Raw genomic sequence first — 26,863 nt, 5'->3', positions numbered from 1 at the left:
ATGGAAGACCCATTTACTGTCCCACCTGAGCCTGAATTTTAGGCAAAACTGAAAGCAGACTACAGGCTCCCACTGATATAATATATAATTCATTTATTTTTAATTTGCCTTTTCTATCTCTGGCAATAGTGACTGAAGCATTTTGAAAGGGATGAGAGTAAATCTCCAGTATAACATCTTAAAATTCTGCTCTGGCAGAACAGCTTGGCATGCAGTCTCTATGGTGGCATATGTGTAGTTGCATAGAGAAAAGCATAAACCATTCAGATGTTTTTTAAGGAGAACACTTAACTAGCTGCCTTAATGCTGATATTTGTTTTTCCACTGAAATATGTTTTTTTTTTTCCATTAAAAAAAATCAGCTGTGTAACAAGCTGCTCTGGAAGTGTTTGCATATCATCTAAAGAAAGCATGTAGAGCTTATCCTGTATTTCCTCAAAAAAACCATAACTTTTGATTTCTGTCTTGATAAAGATTTCACTGATGTATGATGACTGGAAGTAATAATTGAAAGTGACTGCCAAAACTAATGCACTAATTCCTATCATAGCTGTAGGAAAATCCAGTAATAATTTCAGCTGTGATTTTAAAACTCTTCACAGAGTGAACATCCTTATGATGGCAACTTGAAGTACTGTATGCTGTTGGCCACTGGTAATTTCTTTGGTGAACAAGATATTTCTTACAGCAAAAATCTATTATAACCACTTGGCAGTAAAAAAAGTAATGGTAGAGGAACGGATCACAGTCAGTAGGTTTGGCCATGCCTTATTCTAGGCTACACCATGGGAGCACACAGGCTCCTTCTCCATCTGTTTTTGTAGTGGAACCCCAAAAATGTTGAGATTGCCGCCTTCCATTGGGTTGGTAGTGCAGGCAGAAGTCCTGTAAGGGAGAGCAAGCCTGAGTAATCGGCTGTGGAGGTCTGCTTTTGGTTGGTTTCAGTCTCAGGCCATCTTCTTACTGTTTCTGAGTCTTTGGGTAAAGACAGCACAGCATAGGATGTTAGCTCTCTGTAAGATGTAGCATATTATATTGCCAACTTGCAGCTCAGTACAAGCTGTACTGAAGTCAGCCTTTGAGGCCAGTCATTTCAGTCTAGACACATTGTTAGGGAGAAATTTGGCTATCGTTAATTGTATTTTTTTTTTTTAAAGACATGCAAATTCTGTCTTGTCTAAATAGAAAGCTTTGATTCCCTAACAAGGTGTGCTCTGTTTTGCATTCAATCTGCTAGGTATTTGAGCAATGGTTCAGCAGCAGCTTCTCTCAGAAACTCCTTTTGGAACTTGATGATTTGATGTCTCAGTTTCTAGATGACAGGGAAGCCAGGAAAATTTTTTCAGAGATAAATACCCTGATCCAGCGATGGAATGAGAAATCAAATGCCTACTTTTCAGAAGGGTATACTGCACCTCATGATCTGTAAGTTATCTTTCTGCACCTTGTCAGATCAGCTTGAATATTTATCTTCATGTTACAATTAATTGATTTCTGATTTTTGTTTTATGATTTTATTTTTTATTATGTAATTCCAAGCCTTGTATACAGTCAAATAATTGTGGTGATGCATACACACTCTGAAAAAGAAATTAAATGTGTAATTCGGAGTGTACCCACTTGCAGGTTCAGCAGAGGACCTGAGTACGTGATCAGGACTCACTTGTCATAGCTCTACATGTTCATATCAAAAATTATCCTTCTTTGGAGGAGGTATGATCCATGCTATAAAATCAACATCTGACGCTAAATCTGAAAGATAAAAGTGCTCTAATGCAGCATGCCCCAAAGTGGAAAGTGATCAGGCAATGTCTTTGGTTCTGGATTTGTTGCTGTTTTAATTAGCTTATAAAATGGACATAGGCCTCTTTCCATTTCCAAAAAAATCTGTTTGAACAGGGACACAAAAAAATGAAGAAATGTTTCCTAAGTAAATGAACTGGTGTAGGATTATAACTCCTACACTTGACCTAACAGTTGTTGATGAAATAGCAGCCACTACCACCTTTTCCCACCTTCGAGTGTTCAGAAGCGTTTGTTTAGTACAGTAAATGGCTTGATAGAAAATAAACTCTTTCATGGGAAACTTCTCAGTTAGTTATTTATTTATTCGCTGCAAAGGGGAGGAAAGGAGGTGATGTAGTGTGTAAATCTTTCCTAACATTAATGGTTTTGCCTTCAGGTAAAATAGTCTGAAAAGAAGTAGACTTATCCATGAAAAAAAGTTGTACTTCTCACCTTGGAGACTGATTAGTGAATGCTGAGAGTCACACAGGTTCTTCTGTTTTGTTTTTACTGTTATTTCCTTAGTTTGCCAAGTTTTTTGTAAAATCAATTATTTACTTTTAAGAGAGACAGTGTAGTAAAATTGTTCAATAATTTAGTAGTACGTTTGGGAATTTTTGTTTTGTTTTATTTTTTTTATAAAAGGAAACAGCTATACTGCTGCTGTTGTAAGAAACAACAAAGATGATTTAGTGACCACACAGCAAAAAAAACCCCATAATTTTTCAGCAACTTTACCTTTTTGTTTATAGTACACAATTTTTCTGTGCTCTACTTCTTGATTGCAGAATCCTGCATCTGGAGAGAATGCAGTCTGTGCTTCAGGATATACCTCAGTGGCCTGTTATGAAGAGATTGCTTCAGGTAGATGGAGCTATAAGGAACATAATAGCACAGTATTTATACTTCACTGAAGGTAAAGCTGCAGGGTGGTTACTTGTTACTAGCACTCAAATGACTTCCACAGAATAACATAGGAAAAGGATTACGTTTTACCTCTAGGAAGGCATTTGGGCTCTGTAATACATGTCACACTTAGATATTCACAGCAGCTTCTGAATTCCTAAAATTTTATTTCCCTTAGTGGTGATAGAACACAACATAACACCTGTTTTCACTTCTCATGTCATGAATAAACAATTTGCTTAGGTATCTTAAAGGATGTTGTATGCTGCTGTGGCTGTTGTTTAAAGATCTAACTCAAGAAAAAGAACTTGCTTAATAAAAATTAAAATTATCAGTGCCCGAGAACTTTCTGATGCAGTCAGTTGTGTGTGTGAATGAGAGCTCTTGGTTCTAGACTTAGATGCACCTCGATGTTTCTGGCTGCTCATTACAGGTGAAGCAAAATGCCAAGTTGGACATATGGATTTTCTGATCTCTTTAAGGATTTGATTGAGGGCTGTGAAGTGCAGAGGCCGGGTGCTTCTGGGGCAACACTTTTGGACACAGAGCAAGACTGGTGGATAGGGGACAGTACTGAAGAACTTAGTGCAAGTGGAGGTGTTTTGGGGAGTCAATTTGGGGAACTGGATCTGTTTTCAGCAGTTTGACTAAATAAGATGAACTACCTTCCATGAAGTTCTTGTGAACAAGTCTGTTTAGCAATTGCCACTTTTAGATTTGGAATACATTTACAGTATTAAACAGTGTGCTAGGACTCAAATTGTATAATGCTCAGCACCATGATACCCAGGAGTTGGTTGGCAATATAATTGTACTATAAAGTCCACACAGATCTGGATTAAAAAAAAGCAAAAAAAAAAGTAAAAAAAAAAAAAGTGAAAGGGACAAGATACCTTTCTGTGAAACTTTTTGGTGGAGATCTGCAATACTATAATGTGGGTACATATAGGAAGAACACCTGTATTACTCAGTTGTAATTAGGTTTGTGAAATACACTTTGATCCTATGTGTGAGGTAGCCGAGGGGAGAGCTGAGGGACCAGGACCAGATGGACTGAGTGTCCAAGAGCAATTATTGCAGCGGTCCACCGGGTGTGTGGGCAAGCAGATCTGTACCATAAGCTGGAGCAGAGCTGCAGCTTCGAGGGCTCTTATGTCCAGGTGTGAGCAACTGGGAAGGGAAACTGGGATCCAGGGGCAGCTGCTGGGCAGACTGGGTTGTCTGAGCCCAGCTGAGAGCGGGGATCCAAACTGTGCGTGTGTATACATATCTGCATGCCTTCCCTCTAACAGATCTTCACCCTGACCAGCCAGGGAGGTGAGCAGGATGAGGCCGTTGGTGCTGTTTGTGTGTGCTGTGTGTGTTGGTCTGTGTTGATCTGTGTGCCTCCCATATGCATTTATGGTGTACAGGTTGGCTTGTGTGCCTGCCTGTCCAGCCTTGCTGCTGGAACTGCAGCAGCCTCCCCTCTGTAGGGCTATGGGATTTGGTAACTTCCTAACATGAACTGGTAATGCTCCTGTGGTTTTCTTTTATTTGAGAACAGCGATATTAGTTTTTCTTGGGAGCTTAAGGAATTGGGCCACCTTTCCATATTTCAGAAGAATTTACAGGCTAAAACAACAGTTACATATGGAAAGAGTCCAATTTTATTTACAGCATTCATAGCTAGAAGCCCACACGGGACTTCATTTCTTTTCCTGAAAATTGTGAAAGCTGCCTGAAGTCATTGGAGCTACTCTGATATGACTGTGAAAGGGGGTAGGGTCATGCCTTTCCTGGTGTGAGAAGGCCGGTCTTCTTTCTGCCTTGCCTTGAACCTTTTTCAGTGGCGATGCAGAAGAGGAGCAGTCGTTGCTTCTCAGAAGTGCAGAGTGCAACTGTGTACCTAGTTTGGGCAAAGTGATGGAATGCTTTGGGGCAGGGATGTTATCTAAACCAAAGTGGAACATTTATGCCTCTGTAAGTGATATATTTTTAAATCGTTATGCACAGTTTTCTTTCCCAGAAGAATGCTTCCTACTGTACTGTCCCTGAATTACTCTGTAGGTTAAATATTTTCTTCATGGGGTGTGTGGGTGAAATGTCTTACAGAAACTTTACGTAGTCTGGAAAAAGAGATTCCCTTTGCACAAAGAGATGGATTCATTCATCTAGACATCAGAAAGCTCTTTGTGGAGCTAAAACAGGTATGTTGTTATTTAATGTTTGCATATTAATTTCTGTAAAGCTGAAAAGGGGCATTCTGGGGGATAAAAAGTACTTGCTAAGTACGGTATTTCACTTATTATTCAGCAGCGTTATGGTCCAACTTTACTTTGTACTTTTTTATTTTTTGACATTTCATTGTGAGAATTAATATGGAGTGTAAATTAAATCTGTTCCTTCACCCTGAATTCGTTTTTAAAGTGACAGTATATTCATTACATTTTAGATGTTGATGAGCAATGCTTCCTATATATGCAGTGACGTGCTTAAAATGCTTGAAAAGACCCTGAGACTTCCACAGGGCTCAGACGACATAGACATTTCAGCAATATACATGTGCCCTGACAATGGCTCAGAGGTGACCTTCAAGCTAAGTGACCAGGTCCAGTCACTAAAGGAATCTGTAAGTATTTCTGAATTATTTCTGTGTTTAAAGCTTGCAATGCTTTATTTACATTAATATTACAAAATGAAATAAATTAGCAGGGTTTGTAGCTCATTACTTTGCCGTTTGCTACTCATAAATGAATGGGTAACTGATTATTTAAACTGATTGAAATGTGCTTGGGGGCAAGGCACAAGTGTTCCTGCAGAGATTCTCTTGGTGGGGAGCTGTGATGTTTTAGACATGCTATGTAGCTGTGGCTTCCAGAAAAAAAAAGAAGACCGTTTGAAAGACTGCTTATTTCATCCATTTTATGTTGGATTTCAAGATCAAGTTTATTACAAATCTAAGAAGTGGGACCAAAGTCTCAGGTTAGTTTCCCTATTACTGGTCTCAAATATTTCTTTCTTACTGTGAAAGGTCCTGCTTCTGCAGAAAGTAACTCAGGGACAACAGAACCTGCCAGCTTCAAGAATGGATGATTATTTGGGATGGCAAGAAATAGAAGAGCAGCTAACCAAAAATTATGCTTATTACTGTGAAATTAATCAATTGCTGAGCACAGAGGCACCATCTGAGGAAGATGTCCATTTCACCTCTTGTCAGGAACAGCTGCTCTTCTCACTGTATGTATCTTGTGTACCTTTTAATACATAATGATCCTGACTGCTACTACCCTGAAGTAAGGTATTATAAACAGTAACTGAATAGATAAAAAGGTTAAAACCTTGCTTTTTGCTGTTGATTACACCTAGTGTTAACAATTTTCTGTAAGCACAAACAGAAAGTTAGAGGGTATTTTTTTTTATTTGACAGTAGTATTTGGGGGGCTAGGCGTGGAAATAGGCTGTGGATTTGCAGGTATCTAGGATTCTACAAGCTATTCTCCCTTTTTTCTTTTCTCACATCCAAGCATTTTCTACCACTTCTGAGCTTGATTCCTGGTACCTACCACTCTAGTGCTGTGCTGCTCAGGATTTTTGAAAAATTTGGATCTGAAAGACTCCTGGGAGATACAGGAAAACATTAAAGAGAAGGTAGTTAGGAAATGCACTAGGACGGGTATTGCAGCCTCAAGTTGCTTTCTGAACGCATCAAGTGGTCACTGTTCTTCTATTTTGGCAGAAAATCCATTCATCTTTTTATTAAGTTGATTGTAATTTGCAAGGGCTCAGTAGTTCTACTGATTACCAACTTTCATGATGTTAAATCAGAGTATATGAAGGGACAAATCCCTGTATCAATAAAGTGTTTTAAAATAGGATAGGATTTTGTTATTCTTGCTTGGCAATGTAAAACATGTGCTTAATGTGAAGTTACACTGTACAGATACCCTAGGTCACAATCTTAGATGTTTAGAAGACAACTATATTATTTATGCTTATGATAATATTGACAGAAGACTTTGCTATTAAAACAGTAAAACTATTAGCTCTAAGCATTCAAGAATCTGTCGGAAATTCCAAAAGCTGCATTGTGGCAGGAATTACATCCACAGTTATTAATAACATCTTGCATTAGAAAATTTATATCACTTTTCCTGTCCCTTTTGCTCTTGGTCAATGGTTGGTTGCCTTCCCTCCCTCCGTGTTTCTAAATAACTATGAAACCACCAGGAGGACTAGTTTTATGCTTCCTTTTATGAGCATCAAAAACACTGATAAAACTAAAAGCCCCCTGGGAATAGAAGCTTGTGTTTAAGTAACATTAAAGAGCAAGAAAAGCTCATCACTATTTTTATGTGAGGTGTTTTGTTTGATTGTTTTTTTTTTTTTCATGGACAAAGCAATGATCTTTTTTTTAATGCAAAGGTGTATTTCAGGACAAGAGGAAGCATTTCTCGATAATTGTTTTCAATTTCAAAATGCTACTTTTTGTACCAGAGCATTTTCTTGTTTGTTTTTTTTTTTAAAGGTTTTTTAGGTGTTTGTTTTTTTTTTTTTCTGCTCGCACAACTGTGAAGTAAAGTCTAGTTGTGCTTAGAGTGATGTCATAACTATGCCGCTGATTTCTTTAGCAAAGGACTCTGCTATTAGTTTTGCAGGCCTGCCTGCCTCAGTTTTGCCTAAGTCAACAGGACTTATAAGTACTCAAAGGGTGCAAGTCAAGAGGATGGGGCCAGTTCTTTTTCATTGGTGCCCAGTGACAGGACAAGAGGTAATGAGCACAAACTTAAACATAGCAAGTTCCATCTAAACATGAGGAAGACCTTCTTTACTTTGAGTGTGGCAGAACACTGGAAAAGGCTGCCCAGAGAGGTGGTGGAGTCCATCTCTGGGGACATTCAAAACCCGGCTGGACATGTTTCTGTGCAGCCTGCTCTAAGTGGACCTGGTCTGCCCAGGGGGTTTGGACTAGATGATTTCCAGAGGTCCGTTCCAACCCCATATCATTCTGTGACTCTCTGTATGCATAAATTAGCAATATAATATAGGCAGAGATTTACAGAGAAATGGGAAAGTGTTCACAAGGTAATTTGACTTTAAAAGAAATCACTGTTTTAATTATGGTATCCTTGGTTTTTGTGTCATTTCAGAATTAATAGTACACTTGAAGATATTTTGTTTGCTTTTGAGGGAAACCCATACTGGAAGGATTTAACAACTTTTGTCAGTTGGACATGTGAGGTGGCTCAACACATGAATGAGGAAGCAGGCTCCACAGGAGATCAGTCAGGTGAGGAAACAGCTACTGCACAGCACAAGCTTTATTCTGATGGCCCTGTCTGTTTTAGAGTATGGTATTCCTCAGAAAGGGAAAAGGTGATGATTTTTGAATTTGTGAACCTGTTTGTGTTTCCATAAACCTTGGGATTCACCAGCTGGTGAATCATTAGTAAGGAAAACTTATAATATACACAGCCTGACTCTGGAAAATAACTGTGATTTTAGTGCCAAGTGGAAAATTTTTAGATTGTCCATTTCTGTTGGGAAAATTCCAACCTGTTAAACCTGGTTGGAGTCTCTACTTTTCCTGACAGAATACTGTTGCAAGACTTCTTAAGTCCAGGATATAAATGGGAGACCAGACTATCTGGTCACTCAGTAAAAGTATTTCTAGGCTGGTTTCATATTAGGCAAGGACTTGATGTTTGATTTCCTTCAACCTACTTCTCCTGTGATATCCCAGATGATCCATCTTCTATTGACTTTGTTGGAATACACTATTTTTTCAGTATTTGGGGAAAACTTTGAAGTAGCTGAGATTATGCTGAGGAATGGGAGATTTTCCATTTCAGAATTCTCTCTCATTAAATATTTGTGTTACTCTTCTCAAGGTTTTAGCGGAGCTGTGAAGCAGGGCGTAATGTGGCTGATCCAAACAGGCTTAAAAAACGACCTTGCCCAATATCACCAGTTTGTTTCCTTTACGTGCTTTCACCATGCCCCAATTTCTTCTGTTTTTTGACCACTTATATTTCCAGCTTCTGAAGGATTTATGTTACTGGTGGATTTTTTTTTTTTTTTTTAAGCTAGCTATTTGCATTTGCAAAATATCTTATTTCTGCTAAAGATCTGATTTTCTGAAGACATTTATCTTTTTTTCATCTGCTCTTTTTCTCTATGGAGCTAATCAGAAATGTGCTGAGTACCTCATCAGTAAGTGGGCAGCTATGGAATGTATGCAAAAATAAGCAGTACTTTTTAAATCAAAGAACTGTGTTAATGAAATGAACTGTTCAAATGTGAATTGATTTGCACAGGTTTTGTAATCTATTACAGTTCCAGATATTTCATTTTTCTGAGCAATAATAGTGAATTTCACAGAACTGCTTTCTCTTTACTGAAATTCCAAGGAAAAATAAATATTAGTGTTGGTTTCAGTGCCGAGTACAGCACTAAGTGGGCTCTGGTGTAATAAAACTAATTGTATTTGAACTAGTTCTGCAGTTCATGTATAATTCAAAAGATATCATATTTTTCCTTATTTTTGGTAAGGAATTGTATTTTAATTTTTCTGTAAGGAATTCTGCAAGGAAAATACAGATGTGCCTTATGTAGAGCTGATATTGATTGATTCTGCATTTAGTTCCTTTAAATCATTCTGTAGGACTAACATCAAACACTTGAATAAAAATTGCTTATTTACTACTGTTAAAATTTACATGATGTATTTCTCTTTCTGCACACATTCATGTCCAACTAAATTTGGTAGGATTTATTCAGGTTGTTTCAGTGGGAGCTGATCAAATTGTTCATGTATGTATTCATAAAAACTTTTTTTAATCAGTCTTTTGATGTTGAAATTTTTATTTTCTCTGCAGATAGGCTAGAAACATCTCTGTGTTCTACACAAAAGCTCAGTTTGGAGACCACCCTAGGTCATTATTTAGCATTTCTGCAAGACCTAGAAGATTATTCCTCATTTATTTCCTGGGCACGGTAAGGTTGAACTAGTTAGTGTAATTTCTTTATTTAACCATTTTCCAGAAATTGTTTACCCCACCTCCACTTTGGACTTTTTTAATTCTTGAACATAATTACCCTGCCTCTTTTCACTAAATTGTGGATGTTTTTCAGCATTACTGGGAAGAAATAGAATCCTGCAGAGAAAGTTATGTCTCTGTGGCTGCCATTCAAAAGCATTAAAAAAAGATATCTCCATCTCTGATGTGCTATCAGTAGTAACCAAAGTGGTAGATCCCCGACAGTTCCAATATACAGTTACAGGGGGTTCTTGTCACTAAGTTACTTGCATTTTAGCCCTGCTACTGTCTAGATGAACAGTGAAACATATGCCATTTAATCATCACTCTGTTTAAAAAAAAAAATAGAAAAGAAAAAAATATCCCTCATTGAACAACTGCAGACTAATTGTAGAGTGCTGCCTCTGCTATTAAGTGCTGTGAACTATTTACCATACTATGCTGGTGATCACAGCTGTTAATAGATAAGAATACTTTCTTAATTACATTTCTGGACTTTGAACTTTATTTTTCATTATGCTGCTATTTAGCTCTTTGCCAAGTTAGTTCGTTGTTCAACTTATCAAATGGAAATAACTACTATCAATGCGAGGAAAGATGAAGAATCAAAAGTTTATAAATGGCACAATTTGAGTGTTTCCTCCACTGTTATACATGTCATGCTTTTCATTCAAGCAGATCTTGACAGGGAATTTAGCAGCTTGATTAGACTAGGCTCTAGAAGCAAAGAACTCCTGGTTTGAGTTTTCAAAAGCTTAGGTATTCTTGGTATCTGTAGTAAAAATAAAATGGAAGTTAAGAAGTAGAATGCAAATTGATATCATGGATGTTTGATGACTTTCCTTTTGTGCTCTTTCCCAATTTTGTTATAAAGATCAATGCCGACACATTTGCTCAGGCAAGGATTTGGATTTGGTCTCAAGTGCTGTTTCTGGAGTATGCACTATTTTCTCTGCATAGTAGCACAACAAAATCACCTGACTTGTCTGAGTGAAGCCATTCCTGTAGTTGACACAGCAATTCCCACACAAACCTTTTAAATAGTTTATGATGTTCTTCATTTTAAGTATTAGAAGAAAACATATTTATGGTGGGGATACTTTCAACTTGAGACCTTTTCATTGGAATGCTCCTTTTTCCATATGCCCCTCAATCTTGACTAATCTTGCACAGCCTAGTAAATGTTGCCTAGTAAATGTTTTTTCTTTTGATAAGTAGTATTGACCTACTGGAAACATCAGTTGGAGCATTCCAATTTTCACTGTGATTTTATGTGGTTTCTTTTCTTTTTTTGTTTTTTCTAGATATTAAAATAATAGTGTTCAGCTATCAGCTGGTCAACTGGAATGGTTTAGCTATGGATAATTTTGATTTTAAAAGTCTTCAGAATTCACAGAAAATTGGAGGTTTTGATTGATTTTATTGATAAGTTCCTTTGTAGAAAATATTAGTTGTGGAGCATAAAAGCTTTGCTCTTTTCAGCAGTTGAAAATGTGACGTACTTTAATTAAAGATGTTTGACTCCTTCTGGCATACAAGCTTGATTATAATTACTGGTATATGTACACTTCTTTAACCTAGCTGCCTACATTCAGGTTTTGATTTGAATGTGGCTGTGACTATTCAGTGAGTTTTGTCTCATTTTTGAAAACAAAAGTGATTGTCATTTGTGTAGTAGCAGGTTTTGTATTGGTTAATTTGCGAACTGCTACTTAAATGATATATGAACTAAAATAAAACTATATTCTAAAATTATAATATATATATTTAAGCAATTCTTGTCTGCCTGCTAGGTAACTAACAAGAAAAAAACCCTTGTGCTTAATTTTTCAGGGTTTTGACATCTTTCAAGGAGTTTTTGAGTAGACAAGAAAACTTACAGACTTCTGGTGAAAAGGAAATGGATCATCTTTTTAATCTTGTAGAAGTCATAAAAGAAATTATAATGCTTGATTTCTCAGCTTCTTCAAACCAGTCTCTAATTGAAAATGTCTTGAATAATACAATTACATGGATGAAAAACTTTGCTGAGGGAAAGAAATCTGCCACCAATTTCTCACTTGCAGTTTCTGAACTCCATAATGAGCTACGAAAAAATTTCAAGCCTCTTCAGAGATTCTGGACAAAAGAGAAGACAGAAGTTTTCTGGCATATAGTGAGAACTGTACTCCATGAACTTCAATCTAGGCTTTCTCATTTGAGTCAAGTAGAAGAGGAAGAGGTATTGGAGACCTTATCTAGAATTATATCTTTCATTACAGAAAATAAAATCCATAATAGAAGTATGCTATTGCTCAAAAATATCCTGACTGATTGGCCAGAGTTAAATATTCCTGCTTTGAACAATCTAAAACACTTAAGTGAAAACTTCCTGAGGAATCTTTATGAGGTCAGATCATCAACTGATGATCATGTCAATGTGTCTTTCAGCACAATTCATGGAGTGACTAATGCCTCTTTATTTCTCTCAAATGCAACTTTTATGTATAAAGTACAAAAATTAGAAGAAATTGTGCACAATTTCTTTAAAAACATACAAAAATTAAACAGTTCTAGTATGGCCTCACTTGTTCCAATGCTTTTCTCTCTGTATCAGAGTGATGATCTGGTCTTAAATAGTGAGAGCAATAGCAGTCTGTTAACATTTCTTTATGAGACTTCAAAAGATATTTCACTTTTTCAAGTATGGCATGATTTGCAAGACAGGGATCGAGTTTTTGATTTTCTGTCTGAAAGTTTTGAGCTTCTCTGGAACTTCACCAGTAGGTCTATGTGTGAAAAATTGCTAATAATTTACAACTACACAGAGTTTCAGGCCCAGTCTCTTGCACAGAAAGGAAAAAAAGAGATGCAAGTTGTCTATAGCACTCTGAGCAGCCTTAAAACTTTGTTTATAGATGAAGAGTTCCAAACAGCTGCCATTTGTTATTTGGAAGAGTTTCTTGATATCTCCCCAGAATGTCTGGTAAATAATGGGTGCATTGATTTTTATCCATCAAACATTACTTCTGTAAATCATTCAGCGGAAGTTTACAGCTTACTTTTGCTTCCACTGGACAGTGTTCTGTCCAATATAACAAACTTGGGGGATAAGGTAAGTGCACCTTCTGCTTTGCACTGCACTTTTACATGGCTTCAAACCTGGACAGAGATTTTTGAAGAAGCATCCAAAATCTTACATTTGAATTCAACCTTTTTTGTCTGTCTAAGAAATGATTTGGCAAATCTCTCAGAAAGTCTTTTAAATGTAACTAATGACGAACTGTGCAATAATACAGCCATGGTTGTTGGAGCTACAACAGCAGCAATGAATCTATTAAAAATCATATCTCAAGGAGGTGGTGATTTAAATGACTGGAAAGATTTTGAAGCTTCGCTTGCTAATCTTCAAAGTATATTTATCAATGCAGTTGATGTCACAAGTTCACTTAAAGGTAACAGCTTAGAAAGTGTTTTAGACACGATGGAAGTCATGATAACCGAATTGCAGAAATCTATACTGAAGGTTGCTAATGGAGAGTTTTTGAATTCTTGGCTTGATACTTTTATCTCAGGACGATTTCAGGGAGAAGATAAGGGTGCTGATGTATTTTCCATTGGAAATTCCCTTTCTACTATTCTCAAGCTCTCCCAAAAAGAACTTGGAATTATTCTCACTGAGATAAAAGACACAACTGCTTTCTTTGAAAGTATACCTCAAGGCAAATATATGGTTTGTATCAGCATTTTCCAGAATATTACCAGGCTAATTTTGGACAGTACTCTGAAAGACATAAGCCATTCACAAACAAACTTTTTATCTCATCTTAATTCCTTTCTAAACTTTTATAGTACAGCAGATGAAGCAGAGGATTGCAACAGATGGATACGTGGATTAAGTAATCTCAGTGAAAAATACAAGTCACTCTCCCACCTTGAAAGTGCAAAACATATTTTGTTTTTACTGAAATCTCTGGGAAACTTTGAGACAGATGCTAAGCTAATGAATGTGATGGACTTTGTTAATTTCATTTTTAATTTGATACTCCCTGAATGTTCCATAACTGATTCTGATGTGATTTGTGTAAATGTTTATTTCAATATTATAGCAAAAACTTTAAAATTTATTCTTCCTGAATTTTATGTAAAAGATGACATTAATGTGCTTGAATTTATTTTTACTCTTTTAAACAACTCTGGAGGGCACATAAAAATGGTTGTTAATGATTTGGTGGGGGACTCACAGAATACATCAAATAAGACCCATTTCAGTCCATCAATCCATGAATTTAACAGGACTTCAAGGATGTTTCTTAATTCTTTTCGCCATGTTCATCTTTCATCAGTAGAACTTCTGGCAGAAATTCAAACTCTTCTGAAAAATAAAACTTCTGAAATGCATGAAAACAGCTCCTTTCATTTGGATATTGAGATTGAACCTTTCTTGCATGAGAAAAATACCAGTTTCTTGATGGAGTTCTTTCAATATGTGATAAGTAAACTTGACTCAGACTTGCAGGATGAACAAAAAACATTTCTTCAGGAACTGATAGAGACAGCAGCCCTGAATATTGAACTGGTAAGGAAAGCACTTGAAATTTTCAAATCTTCTCATTTTACTGGCTTTCCATTAAGAGATGATAAAGAGTTTCTAAAGCATATGGTAGACTTGGTGCAAAATATGAGGAACATGGATGTTGAGTTCTTGATAAGTCAATTCAAACAAGTCCAGGAGAGCCTTGATAATTTCTTTAACAGTATCAAACCTTTGTATATTGAAATGTCTGAGTTAGGAATGTTAACAAAGTTGTGGGATGCATTTGATAACAATTCGTGTAATGGGAACCTGACTGGCTTATGGCAAATAACACGAGTCTTTAAACAAGATGAGATTGATGATGTAGAAGAGATGTTCAAGCTCCTCTTCGATGTCATCAGCCTTATGGAAAGATTAGCTCATGGAAACATCACAGAAGCACTAATTGAAGTATACACTTTCATACTGACTCATGAAGCAAAAATGCCAATGTTTACTGAAGAGGAGTTCTCTAATCAAGTAGAAAGTCTTCTAATGTTACTGGAGACACTGACAGATATGTCTGATGAACCTGCAGAGTCCTCAATTTGTTTTTCTGCGTCATTCTGCTGGACTCTCACAACAGCAACACCTCAGAGTGATCCCACTTCTAAACCTTGTGACTTTGTGTATAGCAATTCTACGCTTAGCTACAATGCAGTCATTGAAGTAATTAAGGAGCTGAAACTCATCACTCTGGAGGACATTTCCTCATGCACTATGGAAGACTTTCAGACAGAAATCACTCACAATCTGACTTGCTTTTTTCATCAGATCAAAGAATGGAACTCTATTCTTCTGAAGTTTTCGGAGCTCCATCATGTAAATGACTCAGTTCTCAAAGAGCTGCAAGATTTTTGGGATGAGCTATCTGCCTATGCTGTGCCACTGCAGGTTAATAGTACATACTCAATTAATTGTTCCTCCACATTGAAGAAACAAGTGGCTTTCCAAATTGTAGAAACACTAGCCAATATGCCAGTGGCGGAAATGGAGATGGCCAAAGGTGTTCTTGAACAGCTGCGTGATCTTTACGGTGATCTAACCTGGAACAGACATTCAAGAACATCCTTTATAAAGACTGTTCTTACAAACTTCAAGAATATGACGAGTGAAGTTTCTGGACTTCTAGATACAGAAGCTGTCCTTTCTCTTTTTTCTGTAATTCAGCCTATAATGACGCTGTCTTCTGTTGGAAACCATACATACTCAATCCTTATGACGTTAGCAGCTTTAAATGGAAACAGTAATATATCTGATAACTTTGAGAACTTCTGGTTTCCTATAGTCACAAGCATAGAAGATTTATTGGTGAATTTTAATGTTAGACATGCACTTGTGTTGCTAGATCAAGAGTTCCAATTACTAAGGCTAGCCACTGGGCAGTCCTCTTCAATTGATCTTGGTGATTTAATACAGCAGTTTAATACATCATCTGTAGATGCTACATTAAGAAATCTTGAAGACATAGAGGAGATTTTGAACAGCTTTCTATGTGAGTGTAACAATAAAAATTATTCTAAAATAATGCATACTATAATTCTCCTTATGGCTAATGAAGATTCATTGAATGACCTGCTGCTGTTTGTAAAAGACATTATTGATGTTCTGGAACTATTCCAAAATAAGTCTAAGGAAGATTATACTGGAATGTTGTTTGTTGATGGTCATCTTAGCAGAGAAAAATTGAATAATACTCACACTGCTAATTCAGATTTGCTTAAGAGTCTTTTTCATATAATCACTGATCTTTCTGTTATAGAAGAAGCTCTGCATACAAACAATACTGAACTTCAGATAGGTGACTTCTTTGATTCATTTTTTGATAACGCACAATATAGAGAAGTTTCTACTCAGTCCCAAAACAGAACTATGGAGATAATGCAAGAGATCTTGCAAATGGTATTTCAGTCTACCACAGAACATGACAGGAACAAAATAACCTTCTCACTAAAGGACTTGCATAAGGATATAATGGCAGAAATGAGGTGAGCATTTTCTGTGTATTCATTTTGACAGTGTGAAATGATGATGATGACAGCTTTGTAAACAGCTCAATCAAAACTTTTATTAATTCCAGTTTCATTTCAGATTTGTGCCTTTGAGTAAAACAATATTTCGTAGCAACTTATATTGTTCAGACCAGCCATACTTGGTATCACATTGTATTGTGTGTACCGGTTATGATGTTTTCAGTCTTCTGTATTGATACTGGAGGTGGTTTTTGTAGAATTATTGTAGAACCAAATATTTGAAGATATTAGTGTTTTGAAATCCTTGCATGTTTGAAAACTGAACTCACAGTTACTGGTGGAAAATGATCATTTTGACTATGGAGCTAAATATTAAGGAATATTTGGGACTAATGTTTTGTAGTTTGTTTTGTTGGGGTTTTTTTGTTTGTTTGGGTTTGCTTTTTTTTTTTTTTCCTATATCCAGATGTAGATATACTGTGCTTGAAATGTCTTCAACTTAAATTTGCTGATAACTTACGCAAACAAGATGACACTTTTTGGAGCTATGGTTATAGCATTACATTGTTCAGTTTAACAAATACGATTTCTGAAGGAATCTTGAGCCCATTTGATTACTCAAATCAAATGTGATCCAGCAGCAGAGGAAAGTCTGCTTTGGGAAAATGTTTACTGGCAATATATTCAATAAAAGTGCTGCTGGACTGGAGTTGCAGCATTTAAGTGACACTCGCTGAATGAATCCCACAAGATGCTAGGGTGTCTTGCTGGTGGAGTCACTAATTCTGCTGACGTAGACCAGCTGAGAAATGGCATACTGAAATTGGTGTATGACTCTGATGTGATATTTAGACCTTTACTATTAATTTTATCCAACTATCTCAAACCAGTGGTCAGCAGAGCCAGGTGTTAGCCAAATCTGTTGAAAAATCAAAAGCAAATACCAGAAAAGTGTTTTTTTCCCCAAATGCTGATTATCAGAAATTTTGAGTAATCTGTTCTTTGCCGTCATTTCAGTATATGCTGTGGGATCTCAGTATTTCTGAAGCCGTTAAGAAAGATTTTGCTTCTTTTGTTAAGACACTTTCTAGCACTTCTAAAGTCTGAAGAAAGCTGATGACTTGCTACCTTGATGAAAACCTTTTTTTTTGTTTCTGTGTATATGTCTTTTTTTTAACAACAAAGTATTATGCTCTGATTTTATAGTACAGACAAAGGTAATAAATGTTAATATTTAAATCCTTATATGATCCATTGATGACTGCAGCTGTACATAGCCTGTTAAAATTTTCTGTGGTACCCTTAGTAAGAAAGTAATGCTTTCTTATTTGTCTACAGGGTTTCTAAAATCTGCAAGATTCTTCAGAAACATTTATATCCTGCTAGCTTCCTACTGTTGCAGAAGTTGCAGTTTACCATTTTGAATGTTCTTAAAATCTTTTCAGGTTGGTTACCACAGTAGTGGCTGAATGGGTTACCATATGTATTCGTTATACAATATTAAGACTTTACTCTGAGAAAACTTTTATAAAAAGCTAATTTGGGTGATGCCAAGCAAGGCAAACATACTGATGCCTAGAAATCAAATCAACAGAGGTTCAGGAAAAATTTTGTTGCAGATCACAAAATGGGATTACTTCTTTCTGGAGAGCAGGATGTCTTGCAGCTCCTCATTGCATTTTTAGCCTTGTGCTCTTTCCCTTCATCCTGGGTTTACTTGAACACACCAGGACCTCTTCTTTTTTATTTGATTCACAAACCCAGCAGAAGACTGTATACACATTTAGGTTTTGTCTACCTTTATTACTGGATATTTTCTGCCAGGCTAGTGCACTGAGTCAAGTCACAGTTCTTTTTTTTTTTTTTTTTTTTTTTTTTTTTTTTTTTTTTTTTTTTTTTTTTTTTTTTTTTTTTTTTTTTTAATGAGCCAGAGTTGCCACAATGTAGCTGACAAAATAGCTGACAGAAAAGAATAAGAATCCTCTGATTCTGGCTGTGTTGAGCCAGTGGACTGGCTAACTCTAGCTGAATAACTCCAACTGGTTGTTCAAATTTTAATGTGTTAAGCTTGTTTTATTCCTTGCATATAGGCCCCCAAGATGAGCACTTTTATAAGCTCTGTATTGCCCTAAGTGTGTAATTTCGCATTATATTTTCTTGGGGGAAACCAAAGCCTTTGCTGTTCAGACTCCATATATTAACCCAACCATGCCCAGAATTGTTTGTGAAAAGCAATTAGGAGGCATTAACCTGTTGTTCTAGTGCAAGGGATGAGATTGGTAATATCTTATGCCAACTTCATTTCCAAACAAAATGTAAAATGTCTTTACAACCCAATCCTGACTATCTTCACTCTCCTGTGACTGGTGTCATTCCAAAAGAGTAAAACAGTAACAATGTTAAGCTCAGAATAAGTAATACTGAAAATGTGTGCCAGGTACCTGGGATCTGTCTTTGACCTCTAAAGAACAGTCTATTGAGAGAACTGAGATTAAGAAACTGTTTTTTTTGTCATTCTTATATCAATACGATGGTCATAGGGATGTTTCATTCAAAACAGAAAATACTATGAAACCTAGTGATAAAAAATGAAAACTGCTTGACTTGATTTGCATTTCTGAGTTGCATTGTATTACTTCTGTGAGCAAGATCAAGGTTTGCTTGTTTTAAAAGCAGCGATGAATGCTTATTATTCTTCCTTTTTGACTTACGAACCAAATATAAGGAAAAGAACAAGGGGGAAAAACCAAACTTGAGTCTTGCATAAACCAGAACTCAGCTGTCAAGCCAAACTCCTTCCCTGCTATCCGGTGTAAAAATCCACTACAGGCAGGGGAATGGAGCTTTTTTCCAGGGACATGGGAGCCACAATCTTGAGTAGAAACTTTTGCCATGGATGATCAGGTGATAAATATCCTCTATATGGATTCTTTATCCCTAGATATGCAAAATGTCTATGGAATGCTGTTTCCCTCCCCTTGCAGGTAGGGTTTGAAAGTTACTACTCACTGGAGAGTTAGTAACATCCTGATGTCTCCACAAGGATATCGGATCAGGGGAGCCTGCCCAAAGAGGAGACAGATGTGGTTAATATACACAGCTTCTCAGGGTTATGCTTCTTACACACAAAGAGCAAACATGAAGTTTTCTTCTCTGGTTCTGTAGCAGGTGTTACTGTTCTTATTATTGATCAGGAAGGTGTAATGGAGAAAAGTAATGGAAATCAAAGCCTTTCTCGCCCTCTGCAAGGATAGATAAATTTAGCCAGAAATATTTCCCAGTGCCTTAACATATCAGCCTTTATTTTCTTTTAAAAATTTCTCTTTTATTATTTTGTCAACTTTTCATCTATTACAGTAATTTCTTTTTTTTAACTAATTAAGCCTGGACATTTTCTCTTACAGAAGAACCAGTTGTTATTGGCAACCTTTTCTGTGCTACAAGCTGTAAAGATGGATTAATGAGTCATGTAGTCCTCTCGGTCATTGAAGGAATCACTCTGGTTCAAGATCATTATCAGGTTTGAGTGGTTTCCACACCTACAAGTGCTCTTTACAACATGCGTTAAACTTTTGAAACTAATGGAAATGTCTTCTTTTTTTCCTACTATCTGAATGATGAGTCCCCACAGAGGCTATACAAAGCTGAGATTTGTATGGGTATAGCTCTGATGTTTTAGATAGTGATACTCAGAAGGAATTCCTTAAGTAAACATTGGTGAGCTTTGAAAGCTGTAAATATAACTGGAATTATTAGAATTCCTATGACTAGAATAACTAGATTGCCATTCAATACCAAACAGCAGCCCATTCCTTTAAATTTTGTGATACTGCTGATTTCATGAGTCAGAGTAGATTCATACTTTTAAATCTTCACAGGAACAGCTGTGAAATCAAGACAGATGCAAATAAACTTCTTGGACAGAGTCATTCAGGCTAAAATAGCAACTGTGGTTACCAGTTGGGGTCAGTCTGTTTTTCTTTAATAGTGCATGAAATTACCAGCAGGAGAGAGTAACATTTGACATTTAGAGACTCATTCAGAGTTGGAAGCAGGCCTTTGGGTAGAATGCGCGTGTGTGTGCGCACAGAAAAAATACTGAAGTCATGCTTTTAGTATAGAATTTTCCACCTCTTTATTAAGTAGCTCTGCTAGTTTGTCTGATATGAACAGCAATGCTTTGAGGTAAACAGGCATCAGAGGCATTACTCATATTCTCAAAGTAGACTTTTGTAGAGCAAATGTCTCTCGAGCCACTGCCATTCAGTGAGCTACTTCCGCAAATATTAAAAAAAAATTGCAAAATCAGAAATGTGAATATTCAGGAGAAAAGATAAAAGAGAATACTACATAAAATATAATTGAAGAAAAAATGTGGATTATTGATAACAAGATTTTTTGGTTTGCTGAATGGAAACTGATGTTTAGAACACTTTTTTGGGAAAAAGATAAAAATGGTCAGCCTAATATAAAAAATTAAAAGCCTGTTTCATTTTGAAATTAAATTTCAAATGAAAATGTTGGCATTTCTTTTAATGGATGAATATCCTTGATAGGCTAGGTCAAATTTACCATATTTTTGATTGTTTCCAAAACTCAAGTCTTTGAAAATCTCTCACCCAGTTTCAATTACAAATAAAATGAGTAAAAGGAAAAAAAAAACCTTACCCATATTCTCACTTGAAAATATGCATCATCTAGTTGCCAAGACTAGACTACTAGAGGCAGTAACATAATCTCATGAATTTGCTAACCATATGATCACTGTGTTTTGCAGGATATTGAAAGAATGTGGCCTTCTTTCAACAAGGGGGATTGTGAGAGCGTGGCAAATGTAAACCAAAAACTGTCCAGTACTTTGGAGAGCTTTCTGACTGCCTTACAGAACACCAGCACTGGCAGCTGTGAATGTCAAATAATGTTGGAGAACACACGGAGAAGACTGCAAATGTAAAGCCCAAACGGTTCCTGTTAGAGATATGATTTTCTGCATATGTCTGTGTTTTAATTATGTAATTACAGGAGGAATGCTCTTTATCAAAGTATCTTTAAACTTTCATTAAACTGAAAATTGAGTGCACATAATGCACAAATTATTTAAACAAAATTTTGGATATTTCTCAAAGCCCTTACAGTTTTGCTGAGCACTTGCAGCAGATCTTGCTACTTCACAAAGAGAATGCTTTGAATTACAACTAAGAAAATTTTCAGTGTTCCATGACCTCACTTAGGTAAAAATTTTGATATCTTAATTTTTTTTTAAAGCTGTTTTGCTATGGCCTTGTGCTCTCAGCAGCTGGATATGTTCTGCAAAATATTGAACATTCGGATCAGTTCAGCAGTTCAAAGAGTCAGAAACATAGGATGGTGCTTGTAAACTGACAGGCTTGAACTCCAAATAATTTCAGATATTTTTTATTCCCTTGAGGAAAAATAACAAATTTTGAGTAAATGAATAAAACTGCTACTACAGTGTATTTCAAACTTGCTGTCAGTTAAAGTGGTCCTTGTTATAATTGTTGCTATGCTGGTTTGACTTTTGGATTGTTTTCATAATGGGCTTGAATGGTCTATGTGAATTATTATAATCATACAGAAGAACTTGAGCTTAGATGCTTCTCTTATGGATCATAGACTCATGCCCAGTTTTTTAATGGTAAATAATACCTTATGTGTGTATATTCTTTATCACTTAAATTACAATTAGTAATTTGAACTGCAGTGCTTTGTATCTCGATTTTAAGAGTGTGTATTCAGTACAAAACTTGGAAGTGAGACATTGCTAGACCTGTGCTTCTCCATAAGCTGGTTTGCTCTAGCACTTAGCCATCATGGGAAGATCTCTACATTTGCAATTTCATTTAGACATGAAATATGATGATCCCTGCACCACATAAATACAGCATGAGAAGGTCTGTAGAGCAGCTTACTGCATGCACAGTGTGTGCACATAGAGCATAATGTGACCATATGCTCTCAAAGAGCATAATGTGACCTTTTTGCCTCATTTAGTTGCTGTTTCACTATTCAAGTTATACTTTTTACATAGTAATGTCAATGACTTAGTTCTGATAACTTGTGAAACTAAGGCTATCATTTCAGGGTGGCTGACAATTTGGAGCTACAGTTGTCAGAAAATCCAGCGGCAGCTTTTCTGAACACTTTTAATCTTTTGAATGGTGGGTTCCAGTTTTCTTCGCTTTTGTACAAGTCACTGCTGCATAATTTTGCAGGACAATAACTTTTTCATTATTCTTCGAACTTTAAAGGGATACTGCTTATGGAGACTACTGACTTAATGCAATATATTTTCATTATACACATGTGCACATACATGCGCTTGAGTTGTCACAGGACAGCATAACTTACTCTGTTGGAGCCTGTCCCATGAAATGAAGACATTCATTAGAAAGAAGAGGAAATTTAAGTTAGTGGAAAACGAAAATCTTAAAGGACTAATGGCTGCTTCATGAATTTCTGATGTTCTCATAACACAGGGATGTGGAGTAACCTGTGGTCTTATAGGATAAGGGAAACAGATACACAAGCCCTTCAGTCTGCCAGGAGAGTGACCTTTACATTTGAAGTAGTGAATTACATGATATGAAGTTTTTGTGTCCTTTTTTACCCCTCAGAATAAATCTATGAAAAGGATACAGCCTGTGGGAAACTTAATTAAGCAGATTGGTACTGTTGGCACTATTTTTCTTCTCTTCTAGGTGTGAAAGTCAAAGAGTGTGTGCAGAATCTTACTCAGCTGAGGCTGGGCATTGGTTCTTCTGTCAATATTTCTGAAGAAACTGTCAGTACCATCTTGGAATCCAGCATTTCTCATTCAAAGGTAAAAGATCAAAAAGAGGTGTTAAATTAATGGGTCAATCGATAGCCTGATGTGCCAGCTGAAACAAAACAAACCACTTTGTGCGGAATCTTATATTCACTTGTCACTTCTATGTGGAATATTTATTGAGATTTAGGACTTGGAAATAATAATGTGAAGCATTAACAGATCAATTTATAGTAGCATAGTCTTCTGGTTTAAATGGCACTGTTTCATTACTTTCAGACACAGAATTTAAAGCTTTTCTGTCTTGGTACTATAGAAAAGGTGAGGATTCCTGGAGAAATTATTTTGCATCTTCCCACCTTTGATCCTTGCAGTACAGAGTTGTCTGATTTTTTTTTTTATTTGGTATAAACTAATCAGGTCAATCAAGCAGCCACTGGGTGTCACTGATGCTCCACCTGCAGAAACAGGTTGTAAGGTTGTCAAAAGCTTGGCTATTAAAAAGGCAGCTCAGGCTATTGTAACTACTTATAGGGGATTTTTTTCTTCTGCTTCTTTGGCCATGCTAATGCCTTCACTGTTAGCTTGTTATTTTGATACCTGTAAATGGTACTCTTGAAGAAATTCAGTTCACAGGTGCACCTGTGATCTTTTGGAATATTAATGCTAATTGTTTGAATTTTCAGATGACTTTCTAGCCTTAGTTTTGCGAAAGTCCTTTGTAGAGTTTAGATATATGTCCACATCTCACATTAGCATATCTATACGGAATTTTTTGTTTGCTTAAGTACTTAAATCCTCCCCTGCTACAACTACAGCGTTAAAGCCTATGTCTCTTAGTGATTATGCAAGATGCTCGAGTACTTTTTTAAGCTATAATTTAGGCACATCCTTTATGTTTATGGTATATATAACTCTAATGATAGTTGTGGAGTAGGAGTTTGGATTAGCTCTGATACTTATAAAGCTGCAGGGAAAGTTCAGAGGGATGTAATCTACTAGATAAGATGCCAAATGGGTTAAAAAATGGATATTGATATTCATATGGAACATGAGGAAATAAATTACAAATTGTATCACAGAGTCAAATTTCCTCCAAAAGAAATTGACCAAATCAGTATCCTTTTTGGATATTGTTCAAATCAGGATCATTATCAGCTGCTAGTAGAATTATATTTATATTCATATTCTGTTCCTTGTACATGCAGAAAAAAGGGAAAATGTAAATATATAGGAAATCCTTTGCAATCACAAAGGCAAAATTCTATTCCAGAATAAAAATCTAGATGTGAAATTAATAAATTGGAAATGAGAATGTTCATAGGAGTTAATGATTTAAATTGCATATCTTGACCAGCTTTGGCTCTGAATTTTATTTTCTTGGGGACCCTCTCCCTCACTGAGTACTGTTACTAGCTACAAATGCATTCAGTGGAGGCAGTATAGGCAGGTTGTCTCCTAAGGCGCACAGGGGAGCTCACAGCACTGTACTTCGGCTCCTACAGGCTTCAAACTTGGAATTTTTCTGGACTTGCTGCCATTTGTTTTCTTTCAGGCATTTCAGGAGAAAGGGTAGCTAAGAACTCCTGAGATGTACGGGTTGCAAACATCTGTCTTTTGATATGACATTTTTGTAGGAAGAAACAAACCATCATTACACAAGGAGTTTTTATGATAGTTTTGCCCAAGATCTGCTTAGGCACTTGTCCCTTCATCCAATATTAAATAATAACACTTCAAAGGAAGCATTCCTAAGGGTTAAATTTATGTGTCCTCTGAAAAAAAGGAAGGGCCATATTGTTTGATTTTAGTGATTCATACATCTAAATTTTGAAACTTGAGTGTTTCTGCAACAAAGGTGTGTATCTGCTAGAATGGGTACGCTCAGCATTGTAAATATGCCTGCTTATGGTATGATTGCTCATAGACTGATTGACTGACCTGTTCACAAATGAAAGTAAATCTTTATGAGAAATATACTTCATTTCTTTATATGTATATAGAATATAAAGTAAGAACATATCAATCTGATATAGAGTTCATTATTCCAGGTCTGTCGATGACTGCAAATGGTCATGTTACTGTGCCACAAATTCTCACCTTATTAACTATAAAAGAAGGTGATACATTTCAGGGCGAAAAATTTCTAATACGTATACATTATGACAGGTTTTTTACAGTGCCTTTCTGGTAGCTTTAACTGGAAGATGTGATGAAGAACTACTTAGCCTGCTGCTAAAGCTACCTGAAAACAGCAAAACTTCCCTGGTAGTGGAAGAATTATGTTCTTTAACAGCACTGGACATGTATACCATGTTTGTAATGATTATGCAGAATTTAAACGTACGTCATATCTTTTACAAGGTAAGATGGGAAAAAGAGCATTCAGTTCCTATGTTTTGTTTTGAAGAATAAAATACATAATCAATAAATAAATTAATAATGTCTATTACGTTCTTTCTCTGTGGAATCAAACCCTGGACATAAGGTATTTTTTGGTCTTCATTCAGCTCCATGAACAGTTGAAGAATGGGGTTGGTAGATGCTACTGTATTCCATTTCTTGCATCCTGAGGAAAATTATCATTGAGGACTTGATTATAAGAGCTTTAGAGAAAACACAGAAGATAAGAGACATAGTTTTATTAAACTTTAGCAGAGTTTGTAGTTCATGCAATTAGTCACTTCTGAATTTGTAAGTGTGGAAGACTGATCTAGCATGATTAGAACTAAAACAGGCCTAGGAGATCACATTACAAGAGTTAAAGAATATTTTATAGGAGAAATTCATAGGCCTCTGGAATATATTTCACTTGTTGTAGAAATCATGTTGGTAATTTATGTGGCTCCTTCAGGAACGAGCTTTGCCAGCTTTCAGGATGAGTCTCTTCTATAGGGCAAATCTATATTTCATATGACCGAAGTCAAATGACTTTGACAAGAATTATACAGAGCCAAAACTATAACGAAAGGGATACAGAAATCTGTAGCAAAACTGTATTATCTGTACATCTGTGGATAATTTGGGATCTAATGTGGGTTTTCAGTGAAATTATATTTTAATATGTAAGGGCAAAATTATTGGATGAGATTTCTGACAGTTAGCAGACATTATTTCAGTTCTTGATTGACAGAACACAAAATGTTTTAAGTACAAATAGTTGAAAAATAGTTACAATATTGGGAGGAAGAATATTTTGTTCTAAAGTTGTAGATGCTCAGTTGTATTCTGGAATGTTGCATGCTCAGTTAAACAGTTGATCACACACATTTAAAAACAAGGCAATTTCCCAGAATAGGTTAAGGTGCCAGAGGGAAAAGATTTCCACTTTCTGAATTATTTGCCGTCCTAGTGGGAGGAAAAAACCACAGGAAAAAACGCAGTGCTTATTCTGATGGATTTTTCTATTGAATCATACTGAAGCATAATGAATTCCTAGGAAATAATAAAAAAAGTTGCCAGCACATCCTAAATTATAATGGAAGTTCTGCTAATTTTTAACTGAATATGATTTTTTTTTTTTTTTTTTAATGTGTAAAACCAGGTGAAGGCTGAGGAGAAAATTAAGCACAGACATTATTAGAGTGGGAAGCCAAATAAAAGTGGATAAAATAAAGATAATCAGAGGAAACACCTGAAAGTATATAATGAGATCATATTGTTTTTATTTTCATGCATAGGCAGGTAACAATGAATCAGTTTGTATTACCATGTCATCTAAATAACCTGTAAAAGCAAAGCAAACAGAGAGAAAATTCATAATGCCAAAACTTGCATGGTGGAAACAACAAATAGCCAATTGAACTTTAGTCAAGTAGGGAATGAAATACAATTATTT

At 36.1% G+C, this 26,863-nt stretch overlaps 1 protein-coding gene across 1 annotated transcript in view; it reads left to right on the top strand.

The window, feature by feature from the left end:
• Positions 1-26,863, top strand: part of ABCA13 (ATP binding cassette subfamily A member 13) — a 182,501-nt gene that overhangs the window by 23,480 nt on the left and 132,158 nt on the right. Inside the window, exons 11-24 of the mRNA XM_014940763.1 lie at positions 1,238-1,425; positions 2,574-2,701; positions 4,786-4,880; positions 5,126-5,302; positions 5,705-5,910; positions 7,821-7,960; positions 11,015-11,116; positions 12,395-13,411; positions 14,036-16,253; positions 17,577-17,683; positions 19,643-19,758; positions 21,016-21,142; positions 22,958-23,079; positions 25,195-25,389. Of these exons, the coding sequence (XP_014796249.1) occupies positions 1,238-1,425; positions 2,574-2,701; positions 4,786-4,880; positions 5,126-5,302; positions 5,705-5,910; positions 7,821-7,960; positions 11,015-11,116; positions 12,395-13,411; positions 14,036-16,253; positions 17,577-17,683; positions 19,643-19,758; positions 21,016-21,142; positions 22,958-23,079; positions 25,195-25,389 (4,938 nt within the window). The remainder of the gene's footprint in view (positions 1-1,237; positions 1,426-2,573; positions 2,702-4,785; positions 4,881-5,125; positions 5,303-5,704; positions 5,911-7,820; positions 7,961-11,014; positions 11,117-12,394; positions 13,412-14,035; positions 16,254-17,576; positions 17,684-19,642; positions 19,759-21,015; positions 21,143-22,957; positions 23,080-25,194; positions 25,390-26,863) is intronic.

Source organism: Calidris pugnax, unplaced genomic scaffold (genome assembly GCF_001431845.1).
Source record: "Calidris pugnax isolate Ruff unplaced genomic scaffold, ASM143184v1 scaffold8, whole genome shotgun sequence".
NCBI lineage: Eukaryota > Metazoa > Chordata > Aves > Charadriiformes > Scolopacidae > Calidris > Calidris pugnax.
The sequence above is the reverse complement of the archived record's forward strand: the minus strand, read 5'-3'. Positions and strand labels throughout refer to the sequence as shown.